This window comes from Neophocaena asiaeorientalis, unplaced genomic scaffold (genome assembly GCF_003031525.2).
Source record: "Neophocaena asiaeorientalis asiaeorientalis breed wild unplaced genomic scaffold, Neophocaena_asiaeorientalis_V1.1 scaffold629, whole genome shotgun sequence".
Lineage (NCBI taxonomy): Eukaryota > Metazoa > Chordata > Mammalia > Artiodactyla > Phocoenidae > Neophocaena > Neophocaena asiaeorientalis.
This window is the reverse complement of record NW_020175468.1, coordinates 5,358,077-5,370,407: the sequence shown is the minus strand read 5'-3', so window position 1 is coordinate 5,370,407 and position 12,331 is coordinate 5,358,077. Positions and strand designations below refer to the sequence as shown.

At 52.8% G+C, this 12,331-nt stretch overlaps 1 protein-coding gene across 1 annotated transcript; it reads left to right on the top strand.

Moving 5' to 3' along the window:
- Positions 1 to 328: 328 nt before the first annotated feature.
- On the top strand, positions 329 to 7,429 carry CEACAM16 (CEA cell adhesion molecule 16, tectorial membrane component). The gene is made up of 6 exons (XM_024768649.1): positions 329 to 365; positions 1,607 to 1,951; positions 2,284 to 2,559; positions 3,503 to 3,781; positions 5,840 to 6,166; positions 7,226 to 7,429. The coding sequence occupies exons 1-6, from the start codon at positions 329 to 331 to the stop codon at positions 7,234 to 7,236; spliced, it is 1,275 nt and encodes a 424-aa protein (XP_024624417.1). The 3' UTR covers positions 7,237 to 7,429.
- Positions 7,430 to 12,331: the final 4,902 nt, after the last annotated feature.

The window sequence follows — 12,331 nt, the reverse complement described above, 5'->3', positions numbered from 1 at the left end:
CTGCCCCTCCTTCCTCCTCCCCGATGACCTGGTTCTTCTCCTGGTACCAAACCTGGGCCCTCGGCACAAAGAAGTTTAGGCAGTGCCCCAGGAGGCCTGGCCAGGTCGTGGCCCCTGGCCCGTGCCTGCCACACCTGCTCTGGTACCCAAACGGGGCCCCAGATCCTCGGTGACTCGATCCCTCCAAATTCAGGTGATCTCCCCCGGCTCCAAATCACCGAACCCTCCCACGTCCGGCGCCAGACGGAGCCAAACCCCAACCAGGAAGGGTCTCGGAGCATCGGGCCGCCAACACCGCTGTCTCCAAGAGCTGGGTTTGGGGTGAAAGATGGTGCTGACCAGATGCGGCTGGCTCCTCCTCAGTGGTGAGCGAGAATGGCGCCCCCAGAACCTCAGCCCCCCACGGCCTCGGGGAAGGGAGGGGATCCCCGGCCTGGGGAGGGAAGGTGTCAGCCAGAAATCCAGCACGTCGGGAGGACAGCTCTGCTTCACGCAGGCACAATTTGCTCCACTAAGAGTCACCAGTGTGGGGCAGGCCGGGGACCGTCACCCAGAGAGGTTTTCAGGGTGGACTTTGGAGATTTCTAAGAGCGGGGTGTACGCTAGGGCAAGGGAGCCACTGCTATGCCTTCATTCACGTGGCAAACTCTTACTGAGCTCTGGAAGCCTTAACTAGAGCAAGTTGTAACCAGCCACTCTGCCCCTCCCTCAGGCTGTGGTTTGGGAAATTGCCTTCCTCCTCTCAGCCTCAGTTTCCTCATCTATGAAATGGGCCTAACTCCTGGGGTCGTTTGAAGGTCATTCCAAGCAGCGTTTACTAGTGCTTGCTGGGTGCTGTTCTAAATGCTTTCCACGTATTCGTAACCACCCTATGAAGAAGGCCCACCCATGACCCCCCACTCCATAGACCAGAAGCCTGAGGCTCAGAGAGCTCAAGGCACCGGTCGGGGTCACACAGCCGGAAAGCGGCAGGGCTGAGTGCTAGACGCAGAGGCCTCGCTCATAGTCAGCCTTTATCGACACGGAAAGTACCAGAAACCAAGCCAAGCATGTAAGCACTTCTTACGTGAGAACCGCCGCGGCTTCTCAATCCAGGCAACCACACACAATTCAAACCCAGGCAGCCCCAACCAGCTAGTCAGGTTTGGGGCTTATCTGTTGGGTTGAGAACAGAAGGGGTAGAGTGTATTAATCACGGCCCTACTTTCTGCCTCTGGAGAGGCAGAGGAAGGGCGCTGGACCGGGAGTCGGGGCCCAGGGGCTACACGAGGCAGCCTGATCTCGTAAGTGGAGGACTAGTGACTCTCACAGCGGTGGGGTGGGGTGGGGGGAACCCTCTGGGTGGTATCCAAGGTCCTGCAGGCTGAGAGTGTGCTATGAGCTTGCTATGAGCAAAGCCTTAGGCTAGATCCTTAGCACAGCCCATCAAATCCAATCCTCAGATCACAGCCCCCTCCCCAGGACTGAGACTCCACACCTGGCTGACAGTTACTGAGCACTTACTTGTGGTAGGAACACATGTGCCAGGAGCCACGTCTCCTCCTCCATCAAACGTGGGGAGCGGTCAAGTCCACCTCATCCCACCCCTCTGGCTCCTTTTCCTCAGCCGCTTTCCTGAGCGCGGGGGCCGAGATCACTATCACCTCCGAGCCTGCCCAGCCAGCCGAGGGCGACAACGTCACACTGGCTGTCCAAGGGCTTTCAGGGGAGCTGCTTGCCTACAACTGGTATGCGGGGCCCACGCTCAGTCTGTCTTACCTGGTGGCCAGCTACATCGTAAGCACAGGCGATGAGACCCCTGGCCCGGCCCACACGGGGCGGGAGGCTGTGCGCCCCGACGGCAGCCTGAACATCCAGGGCGCCCTGCCCGGGCACTCGGGCACCTACATCCTGCAGACTCTCAACAGGCAATTTCAGACGGAGGTGGGCTACGGACACTTGCAGGTCTATGGTGAGACACCCCCCAGAGCCCCCTTTTCCCCAGCTCGGCTTTCCCATCTCCTTCCCACTCCTTCTTTTAAAAAAAACAACAACAACAAAAAAGAAACTCTAAAAAATATTAAAACCATCAAAAAAAAAAAACTGACCTAAAATAACATTAAAATGCTCACCTCCTCCCAGATGGCTTCTGGGATTAAACCTGCCTCTCATCCTGTTCTTTGCCCCTCTGGCTGGGGGTTCAGGGGCACCACCGGGATCCAGCCATGCCCCCTGCCTGGGGAGGGGGAGGCCCTGGAAGCAGGCAGTGCCCGGCCCCCTCCCCCTCTGTCTGTTGCCCCACAGAGATCCTGGCCCAGCCTGTGGTCATGACCAACAGCACGGCGTTGGTGGAGCGCCGGGACACCCTGCGCCTGATATGCAGCAGCCCCAGCCCCGCCGAGGTCCGCTGGTTCTTCAACGGCGACACCCTGCCCATCGCCGTCCGCCTCGGCCTGTCCCCTGATGGCCGGGTGCTGACCCGGCACGGCATCCGCAGGGAGGAGGCCGGAGCCTACCAGTGTGAGGTCTGGAACCCGGTCAGTGTCAGCCGCAGCGAGCCCATCAACCTGACCGTGTACTGTGAGTCCTCCTGGCCCAGCCCCTGCAGAGATACCCAGTGCCCCAACCCCATAGATGGGGAAACTGAGGCCAGGAGAGAGTGCCCAAGGGCATGCAGTGAGTCAGTAGGCCAGCTGGGGTTAGAAACCAGGGATTCCCCATAAAATGCACTTGACCCATCTCCTAAGGATGAAAGACCACCTTTGAAATTGAATAATCCTTCCCTTTGAATCAATACCTCCAGGACTGGCTGGTTTTGAAAGGGAGGGGGGACGGCGTGAGTGGTAGAATGGGAGGGGAAATAAAATTAAAAACATAACCAAAGCATGGAGTCATTCCCAGGGGCAGCAGATATGCAGTGTGCCATCCAGAGAAAGGAAGTCACTCAGGTACACGAGGGCCGGCAATGTAGAGAAACTTAGAACCTAGAATCCTACAACCAGGGCATTCTGGATCTAAGAAGCGCTGGATTCTAGACTCTGAGAATCCTAGAAACTCTAGAAGCAGAGGTTCTTAGAATCTTAGAATCTAATTCTAAAACCTTAGAGCCACCCAACCCTAGAATCTTAGAAACATAGATTTCTAGAATCTTAGAATCCTAGAACATAGAAATATCTGCTCTTGGAACCCTAGAATTCTAGACTCTTAGAATGGCTTATCAGAAACCATTTAGACTTTTTTTTTTTTTTTAATGGAACCATAGATTTCAAAAATATCTTGAAATGTTGTCTGGCCCAACACCCTCTTTTTACAGAAGAGAAAACTGAGATTCCCCTGAGAGGGAAGGTGATTGTCAAGATCTCAGAGCGAGTTAGAGATCCATGTGGGATTCGAAAAGGCCAGAGCTCTTTTTCCCTCCAGATATTCCCAGGGGCCCATCCTGGTGGAAAGAAAGCCAGGGTGTGCCCACCTCGACCACCCTCTCCCTCCACTGCCCCATTTCTCTCCCTCCCCCCCCTCACAGTTGGCCCAGAACGCGTGGCCATCCTCCAGGATTCCACCGCCCGCACGGGCTGCACCATCAAAGTCGACTTCAACACATCCTTCACGCTGTGGTGCGTGTCCCAGTCCTGCCCGGAGCCTGAGTACATGTGGGCCTTCAACGGGCGGGCCTTAAAGAATGGCCAAGACCACCTCAACATCAGTAGCATGACGGCAGCCCAGGAGGGCACGTACACGTGTATTGCTAAGAACCCCAAGACCCTGCTTTCTGGATCTGCCTCAGTGGTGGTCAAACTGTCTGGTGAGTCGTCCCCAGCCTGACCAACCCCCCCCCCTCTCCATGGAGGCCCAGTTGGACTCAAGCTTTGGCTGCTCTACCCGCCATTAGGCCACCATTTGCCCAAGAGATGATTGGAGAGTGAGAGATTCTCAACCCATGCGTTGGCCCAGTGACAAAGTGGCATATCAGGTGGACCCTCTTCATCCAGGTGACAAAAAGAGGAAGTCTGTGCCTTGTCGCCCAGAAAACAACTGACGAATCAGGCTCTCTTCCTTGAGGGTTGGCAAAGTGAGAAATGGGCCGCATGTCCCAAACCGCGCAGCTGCAGAGTGGGAAAACATTCGGATGTCCCTTCCTACGGGTGCCCATGTTCTAAATTCAGTCTGTCACAGCTGCTGCAGGCTGGACCCACTCCCTGCCAAACAGACAGCTGAACCTCAGCACATCCAACTCGATAACCCAGTTATCTGGCCCAGATGCCGGTGTGCGCATGCACTCCTGGAAAATCACAGCCAGTCGCTGGCAAATGGAAAAACACAGCGAGAGAGGCGCTGTCTTGCCTCTGTCCTTAAACAACCTGGCGGTGGGGGTAGTGCAGACACAGCTGGTTTTCTCAGAGATATCAGGATCCTCAGGGGACGTTTTCTCATCCCCTGGGGATGGTGGCTTTGAACGTTAGGGCCTCATTCATTCTGCCTTGGTTCCTTCCCAAGTGGCCGCCATCTCCCAGGGACAGTGGGAACGGTCCTTCCCTCCCTCCTCCCTCCCTCTTACTAACAGGCTGGGCCTCATCCAAAGGGTGGATAATACTCTTTCACCCAAAGCAGAAATGGCATTCCCAGAGGTAAGTGTACCTCCTGCCCCACCCTACTGGGGCTTTAGCAGCTGGTCTTGGCAGGAGACAGGGGGGTGGACCAGATGACCTCAGGCGCTGTCCAGAGCCCTGTCTGTGCAGGTCAAGATGGGGGGTGTCCAAGGTGTGCAGGTATGTGCAGGGAGTGGGTAGAGTGCCCCCAACGGCCTCCTAAACTGTCAGCACCCCTGCGGCAGGTGCCAGGGGAGAGACAGAGGAAAGGGAGACGCCACCCTTCTTCCACCTGGGGGAGACTGATCTGATGGAGGAGACATGGTCTCTGCCCTTGCAGAGATGGCCTTGAAACAGGGAAGCATAGCCTCCCTATTCAAGAGCTGCCAGTTAGGGAGAAGAGGCAACGCCTCATACTCCATTCTAGCAGTGATGAAGGAGACATAACAGCCACCCTCAGTGAGCTTCCAATCAGATGGAGGAGACACAGGAGACACTTGAAGAGATTTTGTAATCTGATGGGGGAGACATGGTCTTGAGGAGACATGGTTTTTTTTTTTTTTTTTTTTTGAGAATTCCTAGTCTGATGGGGGAGACACAGTTCCCACCTTTGGGATACTCCCAATCTGATGGGGGAGTACGAGCCCCCCACTTTCTAGGAATTTCCAGTCTGATGGGATAGACATGCCCCCATTCAAGTTCTGGGGTCCCCAGCCTGACTGGAAAGACCCAGCCTGATAATAATCTGGAATTTCCAATCTGATGGAGGAGACATGGCCTCCCACCCTCTGGAATCTTTCAATCTGATGGGGAACTATAGCCCCCATATTCTGAGGTCTCTTGAGCTGACAGAAGAGACAACACCTGGAGTACACAGCTCCCAGCTATCCGATGGGGGAGACACGGCCCCCATATTCTGAGAATTTCCAATCTGATGGAGGAGACATGACTCAACCCTCTAGGGTCTTCCAGTTTAATGGGAGAGATATTCCCCCAAAGGCTGGAAATTCCTAGTCTAATGGGGGAAGAGACAGCCCCCATTGGGGTTTCTCAATCTGACGGGTGAAGACAGCTCCCTGGCAGGCAGGCATCGCTGAGACACAAAATCCACCTCCATACCACACAAGTCACCTCCTTCCTCTGTCTCCCTCCCGCCAACCCGCATGGGGAGTGCCAGCCAGGGGAGGCATAGGTGAGCTGGTTGGGGGGGTGGGCGGCGGACGCTCTGCCCCACCAAGGCCCAGGTGACCCAGCCCCCCTCGCTCTCTCCCCAGCGGCCGTGGTCGCCATGACAATCGTGCCGGTGCCGACCAGGCCGATGGAGGGCCAGGACGTGACACTGACCGTACACGGCTACCCCAAGGATCTGCTGGTCTATGCCTGGTACCGTGGGCCTGCCTCTGAGCCCAATCGGCTGCTCAGCCAGCTGCCGTCGGGGAACTGGATCGCAGGCCCCGCGCACACAGGCCGGGAGGTGGGCTTCGCCAACTGCTCGCTGCTGGTGCAGAAGCTGAACCTCACCGACGCCGGCCGCTACACACTCAAGACCGTCACGCTGCAGGGCAAGACTGAGATGCTGGAAGTGGAGCTGCAGGTGGCCCGTGAGTGTGTGGGAGGGGACGGGGAGAGGGGGGCCTCTTTTCAGACAAGGGCTCCCAGAAGAGGGGCTCCGCTTTCTCCATCTGGCTTGGGACTCCCCAAATGGAGCTCTTGCCTCTTCTGTCAAACTGATGACCTGGACCAGGAGTTGATAGGCTTCCTCCATCAGACTGGGGACACTAAACGGGGCTTCCATGCCTTCTCTCTTCTGTAAGAGGCACACCAGACCAAAGGTTTTAAAATACAGCGTGTAGTCTGAGGGTAAGGCATCCTTTTTCCTGGACCATAAAACACAGGAGATATTGCCTCTACCACCATACTGGAGGAATAAGCTAATGATGGTCGTTTACCTCTCCCATCAGACTAGAGGTATAGAGGGTGGAGCATGCCTCCCTCTTCAAACTCTCATCCTAGACAACGGGGATCATGTTTCATGCTTTGCGTTACAATAAGAGTGAGAACAGAATTCCTACCCTCAGAAGGTAAATGAATCTCTCAAACTGAAATAGGGACGATCTCCTCCATCAGGATGGAGATTTCTAGGTGGTGGGAATTGTGTTCCCTCTTCAGACTGGAAATTCCCTGTGTGCAGGAACAATCATGTCCCTGGAGCCTTGCCTCTCCCATCAGACCAGGAAGTCTCAGAAGCCATGTCCCTGAGTTAAAGACAGTGACCCCCCTCCCTCAGACTTGAAGCTTCCAGGATCAGGGACCCAATCACTGACAGACACCCTAGCACCCTCCCCATTCACTCATCAAACCCTAGTTTCCTGGGTCAGCGTTGGGGGGAGAAGGCTGGTCAATGACAGCAGGCCACCCCCGATGAAGCCTCGGAATTCCTTTTCACTCTGTCTCTCTTCTCACAGTCAACCTCCCTTCCTCGCACAAGGACCAACGCCACCTTCCTGAACCTGAACCTGGCACAGGCTGAGCATGGGGCGGGTGGGGCCGCTGGGAGGCCAGGGTTGGGCAGGGGAGCAGAAGGAATGGGGGCACTGGGGACCTGGTCCCCTACCTCCCTGACGGCCTCCTCCACCCCTGTGCCCCATCCTCCCCCACAGCCCTGGAGTAGCACCATGGCCCTGGAGACCTCCAGAGAGACCAGCTCTTCGTGCCACCCTCCTTGTTTCCTCCCCCTGAGTGGAGGACCACTTGCTTCCAGCAAGGATGCAGGACCATGGTTCACGGTTCTCCTGCTTCCACCCTAGAGTTAGAGCCAACAGGGCCCTACTCCTTCACTGAGCTGTCGGAGAGCCACAGAGGCTATAAACATCCTGGTTAACACACGCCTGTGTCAGCCTCTCCTTCCACCACTCCCAGCCCTGCCATTCCTGGTCATCACACTTGCTTCTTTTCCCACCCAGGATTTTTCTCAGTCTGGCTGCATGCATGCACAGGGGTGCCCAAAGCACAGGGCTCCCAGCCCCCACTGCTTGATGTCAGGACCTTAGGCCCTTCCCACATCTCCCCAGGTTATATCTGAGGGTCCTGCTTCCCAGTGACCCAAAGAGTGCCTCTCCTGTGGTACAAAACAGCTGCCCTGTTTGAACACGGCCCTCCCCTACACTGCGCCTCACTCCATAACCCAGGGACTGATTTGTGCACAGGACAAAGAATGACCAAATTTCTCAAGAAGCGTTCCAGCATCTTCTGGCCCTCATCCGTTTAACCAAAGATGCCCTTTTGTGTCCTCCATTGTCCTGGGATTCCCCCACCCCCCACGCCATGTATCTCAAACATCACTTGCACAGTCCTAAAAATATCTCCCTCCTCCTCTAAACACACAAAAAAGCCCCTATGAATAAATGAATGCAAATGGAGAAGGGGTGGGGTTGAGGGGTGGAGAGCAAGGGAGCGGGAACCAGAAGGAGTGTGTCTTCTAACTCCTCTCACTAGTAGGGTATGAGCCGCAAGCCTAACCCAGCCAGGATGACCTACTATGGGGAGACTCTTGGTGTTAGTCAGAAGTGGTAACAGCAGACTCCAGGCTTGGGGTAGAAAGAGAGATTTGGGCAAGGATGGAAAGGCCTAGTAGAGAGATTTCCCAGAAACTTTCAAGACAGATCCTTTCTGGGGATGGCCACGTTGAGCTGAGATGGTGAGTGGTGAAAGGCTCCCAGAATGAGGGTTATAAAATCTGGGTTAGAATCCTGCATTTGCTATGGATTCACTAGACTCTCAATTTGTCCATCAGCAAAAATGTGTGGACTTAGGATAGACTAGAGTTTTCCAAACCATTTTATTACCCTCAGAGCCCTTTCTTCAAATGTGAAATTACGTGGTAGGTCAATATATTATTTAAAATAGCAATGCAATAAAAGTAGATATCAATTCAAAAGCTATAGTCCTCTCTCTCACCTAATTTCTACACATTTTTGAAAAATATCCTTAAATTTAAATAATACTTAGATTAGAAGCAATTAAAATGCAAAATACCAACCAGAATCAATTGCCAGTGAAAACATTATATATATATATATATAGAGAGAGAGAGAGAGAGAGAGAGAGAGAGAGAGAGAGAGAGAGAGAGAGAGAGAGAGAGAGAGAGAGAGAGAGAGAGAGAGAGAGAGAGAGAGAGAGAGAGAGAAACTGTGGGATATGGCCAAAGCTGCACTTGGAGGGGGAATGATAACCTTAAATGCTTAAAGGCATTGAGAGTACTAAAAAGAAAAGATTTTGAAATTGAGCAAAATAAGGTTGCCACTCAAGAAACTAGAAAAAGTCCATGAAATAAACCAAAGTTAAAAGGTAAGGAATTAAGAAAAGTAAAAGCAGAAATGGATGAAGTCTAAAATAAAACATAGAGTTAGTCAATAAAGCCTAAAGCTGGTTCTTTGAAAATACCAATGAAATAGACAAACTTTTTGCAAGTATGACAAGAGACAGAGGAGACTAATATATAAAATAAAAGAGAAACTGTTCTGATTGAAGTAGAGCAGGTTAGATGCTCAATAAATATATATATTGAGGGAAGAGAATAGTTCCCCAACAGCCACTCGCCTCTCCTCTTTCATGATGGCAGGCACTGCCTCCCATAAAAGAAGCTGAAAATGTCAGGTACTCACTTTCCCCAACTGCTTTGCAGCTATTGGTTGCCCTGTGACCAATTCTGGCCAGCGAAGGAAGGAGAGAGCTAAAAGTTCTGTCCACTGACTCTGCCCCACCTGAGTGGGCACTAAGGGAGCTCCATGGAGTTTGAAAGTTATTAGCTAAATCAGTGTTCTCCAATATGAGGTTTCCAGGCAATGGCACAGCTAGGAAGTGAGGATAGATTTAAGCCCATACTCAACTCCAACAACAGGAACAGCCCCAAAATGGGAAATAGTGTCCATATTCTCCCCACTCCTCCATATTCACAAGAGAGTCAGTAACATATATATCAGTTAGAATTTTTCTTCAGTGGCTAGTAAGAGAGACTGGAAATAACACAAATAACAAAGAGAGAGGACATTAATATATAAGATAAAAGAGAAACTGGTACATGTAAGAGTAGCTTACATGGATAGAAGATTATTTCTCTCTCACATAAAAGGTAATCAAGCAGATTGTCCACAGTGACATTAGGGACACAGCTCGTTCTGTCTTTCTGCTCTATCATTCTTAGCTTGGGGCTTCTATTCTCTTGATCACCTCATGGTCCAAGATGGCTGCTGGAGTCACAGCTGCCTCATCCATGTTCCACGCAGGAAGCAGAAAGAGGGGGACAAAGGGTAAAAGAAGCCCCATGCCCCATTATGGACTGTGCCCCTTTTAAGGAACTTTCCCCACCCTACAACTTCCACTTACATCTGATTGACCAGCTCTTAGTCATGTGGCCACCCTAGCTGCAAGGGAGGCTGGGACATGTAGTCTTTTCCCTGGGTATATTGCTGCTCCAAAGAACTTCAAGGTCCTGCTCTCAAGGAAGACAGGAAGGATGGATCCCAGTGGGCAGCTGGTAGGCTCTGCCATGACATACCTTGGAACTCCTACCTTCCAAGCTGAACAAAATAGCCTTTCTCACCTAAGCCCAAAGCGAAATAGCCCCAGACACAGTAACCAGGATTTGGGAAAGACTGGGGTTGTGTTCCAGCGGGGCTTGCTTTGTGCAAGGCAGAATGAGGCCAGCGGGAGGGGCCAAAGGAGGGGAGGGGGTAGCAGCTCAGTTTTCTAGGTCAAGCCAGATCCCATTTCCTCAGGGTGTGGAGGCTCAGATGTCCCCAGGACCAAGTCTCCTGTCCCACTAGGCCTCTCTGGGCTTCTGAACTGAATCCTCCAGGCAGTCCAATCCCCCTCTTTGATTTGGTTCCTTTGTATCTCTATCTCAGTGAATTCCTGCAAGAACCCTCATGAGTATCACTGGCAGTTCCTCCATTTTACAGGTGAGGAAACTGAGGCCCAGAGAGCCAAAACCCCACTCCATGTTCCATAATTCCCACAGCTGCTGGGAGGAGGCTAGCTGAGGAGTCCCCATCACTCCTCAGCAGGGCCGGCCAGGCAGGGGTGCAGGCTCAGAGCCCAGATGGAGCTGAGGTGGCCACCTAAGCTGAGGGACTCCAGGCAATGTGGCTTTTCCTCGCTTGTAAAACAGAGATAGTAATAGTACCCATCTCCTAGGACTGTTGAAAAAATTAAATGAGTCAATACGAGGAAAGAATCTAGTTACATAAATGCTTGATAAATGCTTTTTAACTCACTCGGGTGTTAGGTTTGGGCAACAGGCTGATGGAAAAGCCAAATATAACCCTTTTTCTATAATACCTTCTTCCTGGGGGACTTAATTAACCCTGCGGTACAGGTTTCCCTCATTTTATGGAATACAGGATGGAAATACAATTTATGGGCAATTGTAATCACCTGAAAATGGCTTACAAGAAAAGTAATACCCGTGTATAAGCTTTCAGAATCCTGATGCTGAACGTTTTTTTGATTTAAAAATAAAAAATAATGAGGAATTTCTTGGAGGTCCAGTGGTTAGGACTCGGCGCTTTCACTGCCTGGGGTGGGGTTCCATCCCTGATCAGGGAATTAAGATCCTGAAAGCCTCATGGTGCAGCCAAAAAAAGAGAATCCCGAGGAAACGTGGCCTCAGCACAGATTCCCTGACTTGCTTCTCACAGCCTCCCTTTGAACTGGGGCCCCCTTTCCCCAGTCTCCTAGCTGTTTATTAAAAATACACCTCCCAGGTCTCTGCCTGGGCCCAGGAAATCTGTGTCTCCAGGGAAGGGACCTGGAAGCTGGATTTTTTAAAATAAATAGCCTGGGTGATTTTTGTCAGCTGGCAAGTCGGGGGACCCAGATGCGGGGACGGTTGGACAAAAAAAGGAAAGTAAGGCACAAAGAGAGGGAGGTAACTTACCCAAAGTCACTCAGCCAGGAAGGGGCAGGGCCAGGGTTTGGCCCAGGATCACTCAACAGGTTTTCAGACTGAAGGCTGAAGACTGGGACTCTCTTCTGCCCCAAGGGGCTCATAGCGGCTCCCCATCTCCCTCCCCCACAAAGCCCAGAGGGTGCTTGGGGTCCTCTTGGGCCCTCAGATTCCACTAGCCACAGGTGGGAGCCAGGCCAGACTTCCAGAGCCGTCTGTGCCTCTCTCTCCCCCATCCCTCCCCCTCACCCAAGGTGCCTTTTCTCAAGTAACCTTTCTGCAATGGGGAGGGCAGGGGTGGGGTTTAGGGTTGACCTTGAGGCCAAAACACACAATGGCCCAGTCAGTCTCTGGAGCCCCGCCAGGAAGAGGAAGGAAGCCTGCCCTGTTTTTCTCCCCTGGGCTGGAATGTTGATTCAGGATGGAGAGAGAGAGGGAGGAGGGTGAGAAAGAGGAAGGAGGGATGAGGATAGAATAGGAAGGAGGAGGTGAGGGAGGAGGAGGATGGTGAGAAGAAGGAAGAGGAGGAGGGAAGAGGGGGTGCCTGGCACCAGGGTGCCAAGGCTGGACTTTGGGAACCAAGCAGGGAGTCTGGTCAACTCCAGTCCAGCGTGACACACACTGCAGAGTCCAGAGAGGTCATCCCAGCCCCTCAAGGTTGCACAGGACCAGGGCAGCCAAAGAGCCTCACCCGTTCCACTAACCACAGGCAGAAGCTCCCTGAGTTCCCACAGTGGCCTTCAGAAGCAGGTGTCAGGTGCCCCCAGAGGTAAGGTCACCTTTCTGGAATCACCTCCCCTATGGATCACAGTCCTTCCCC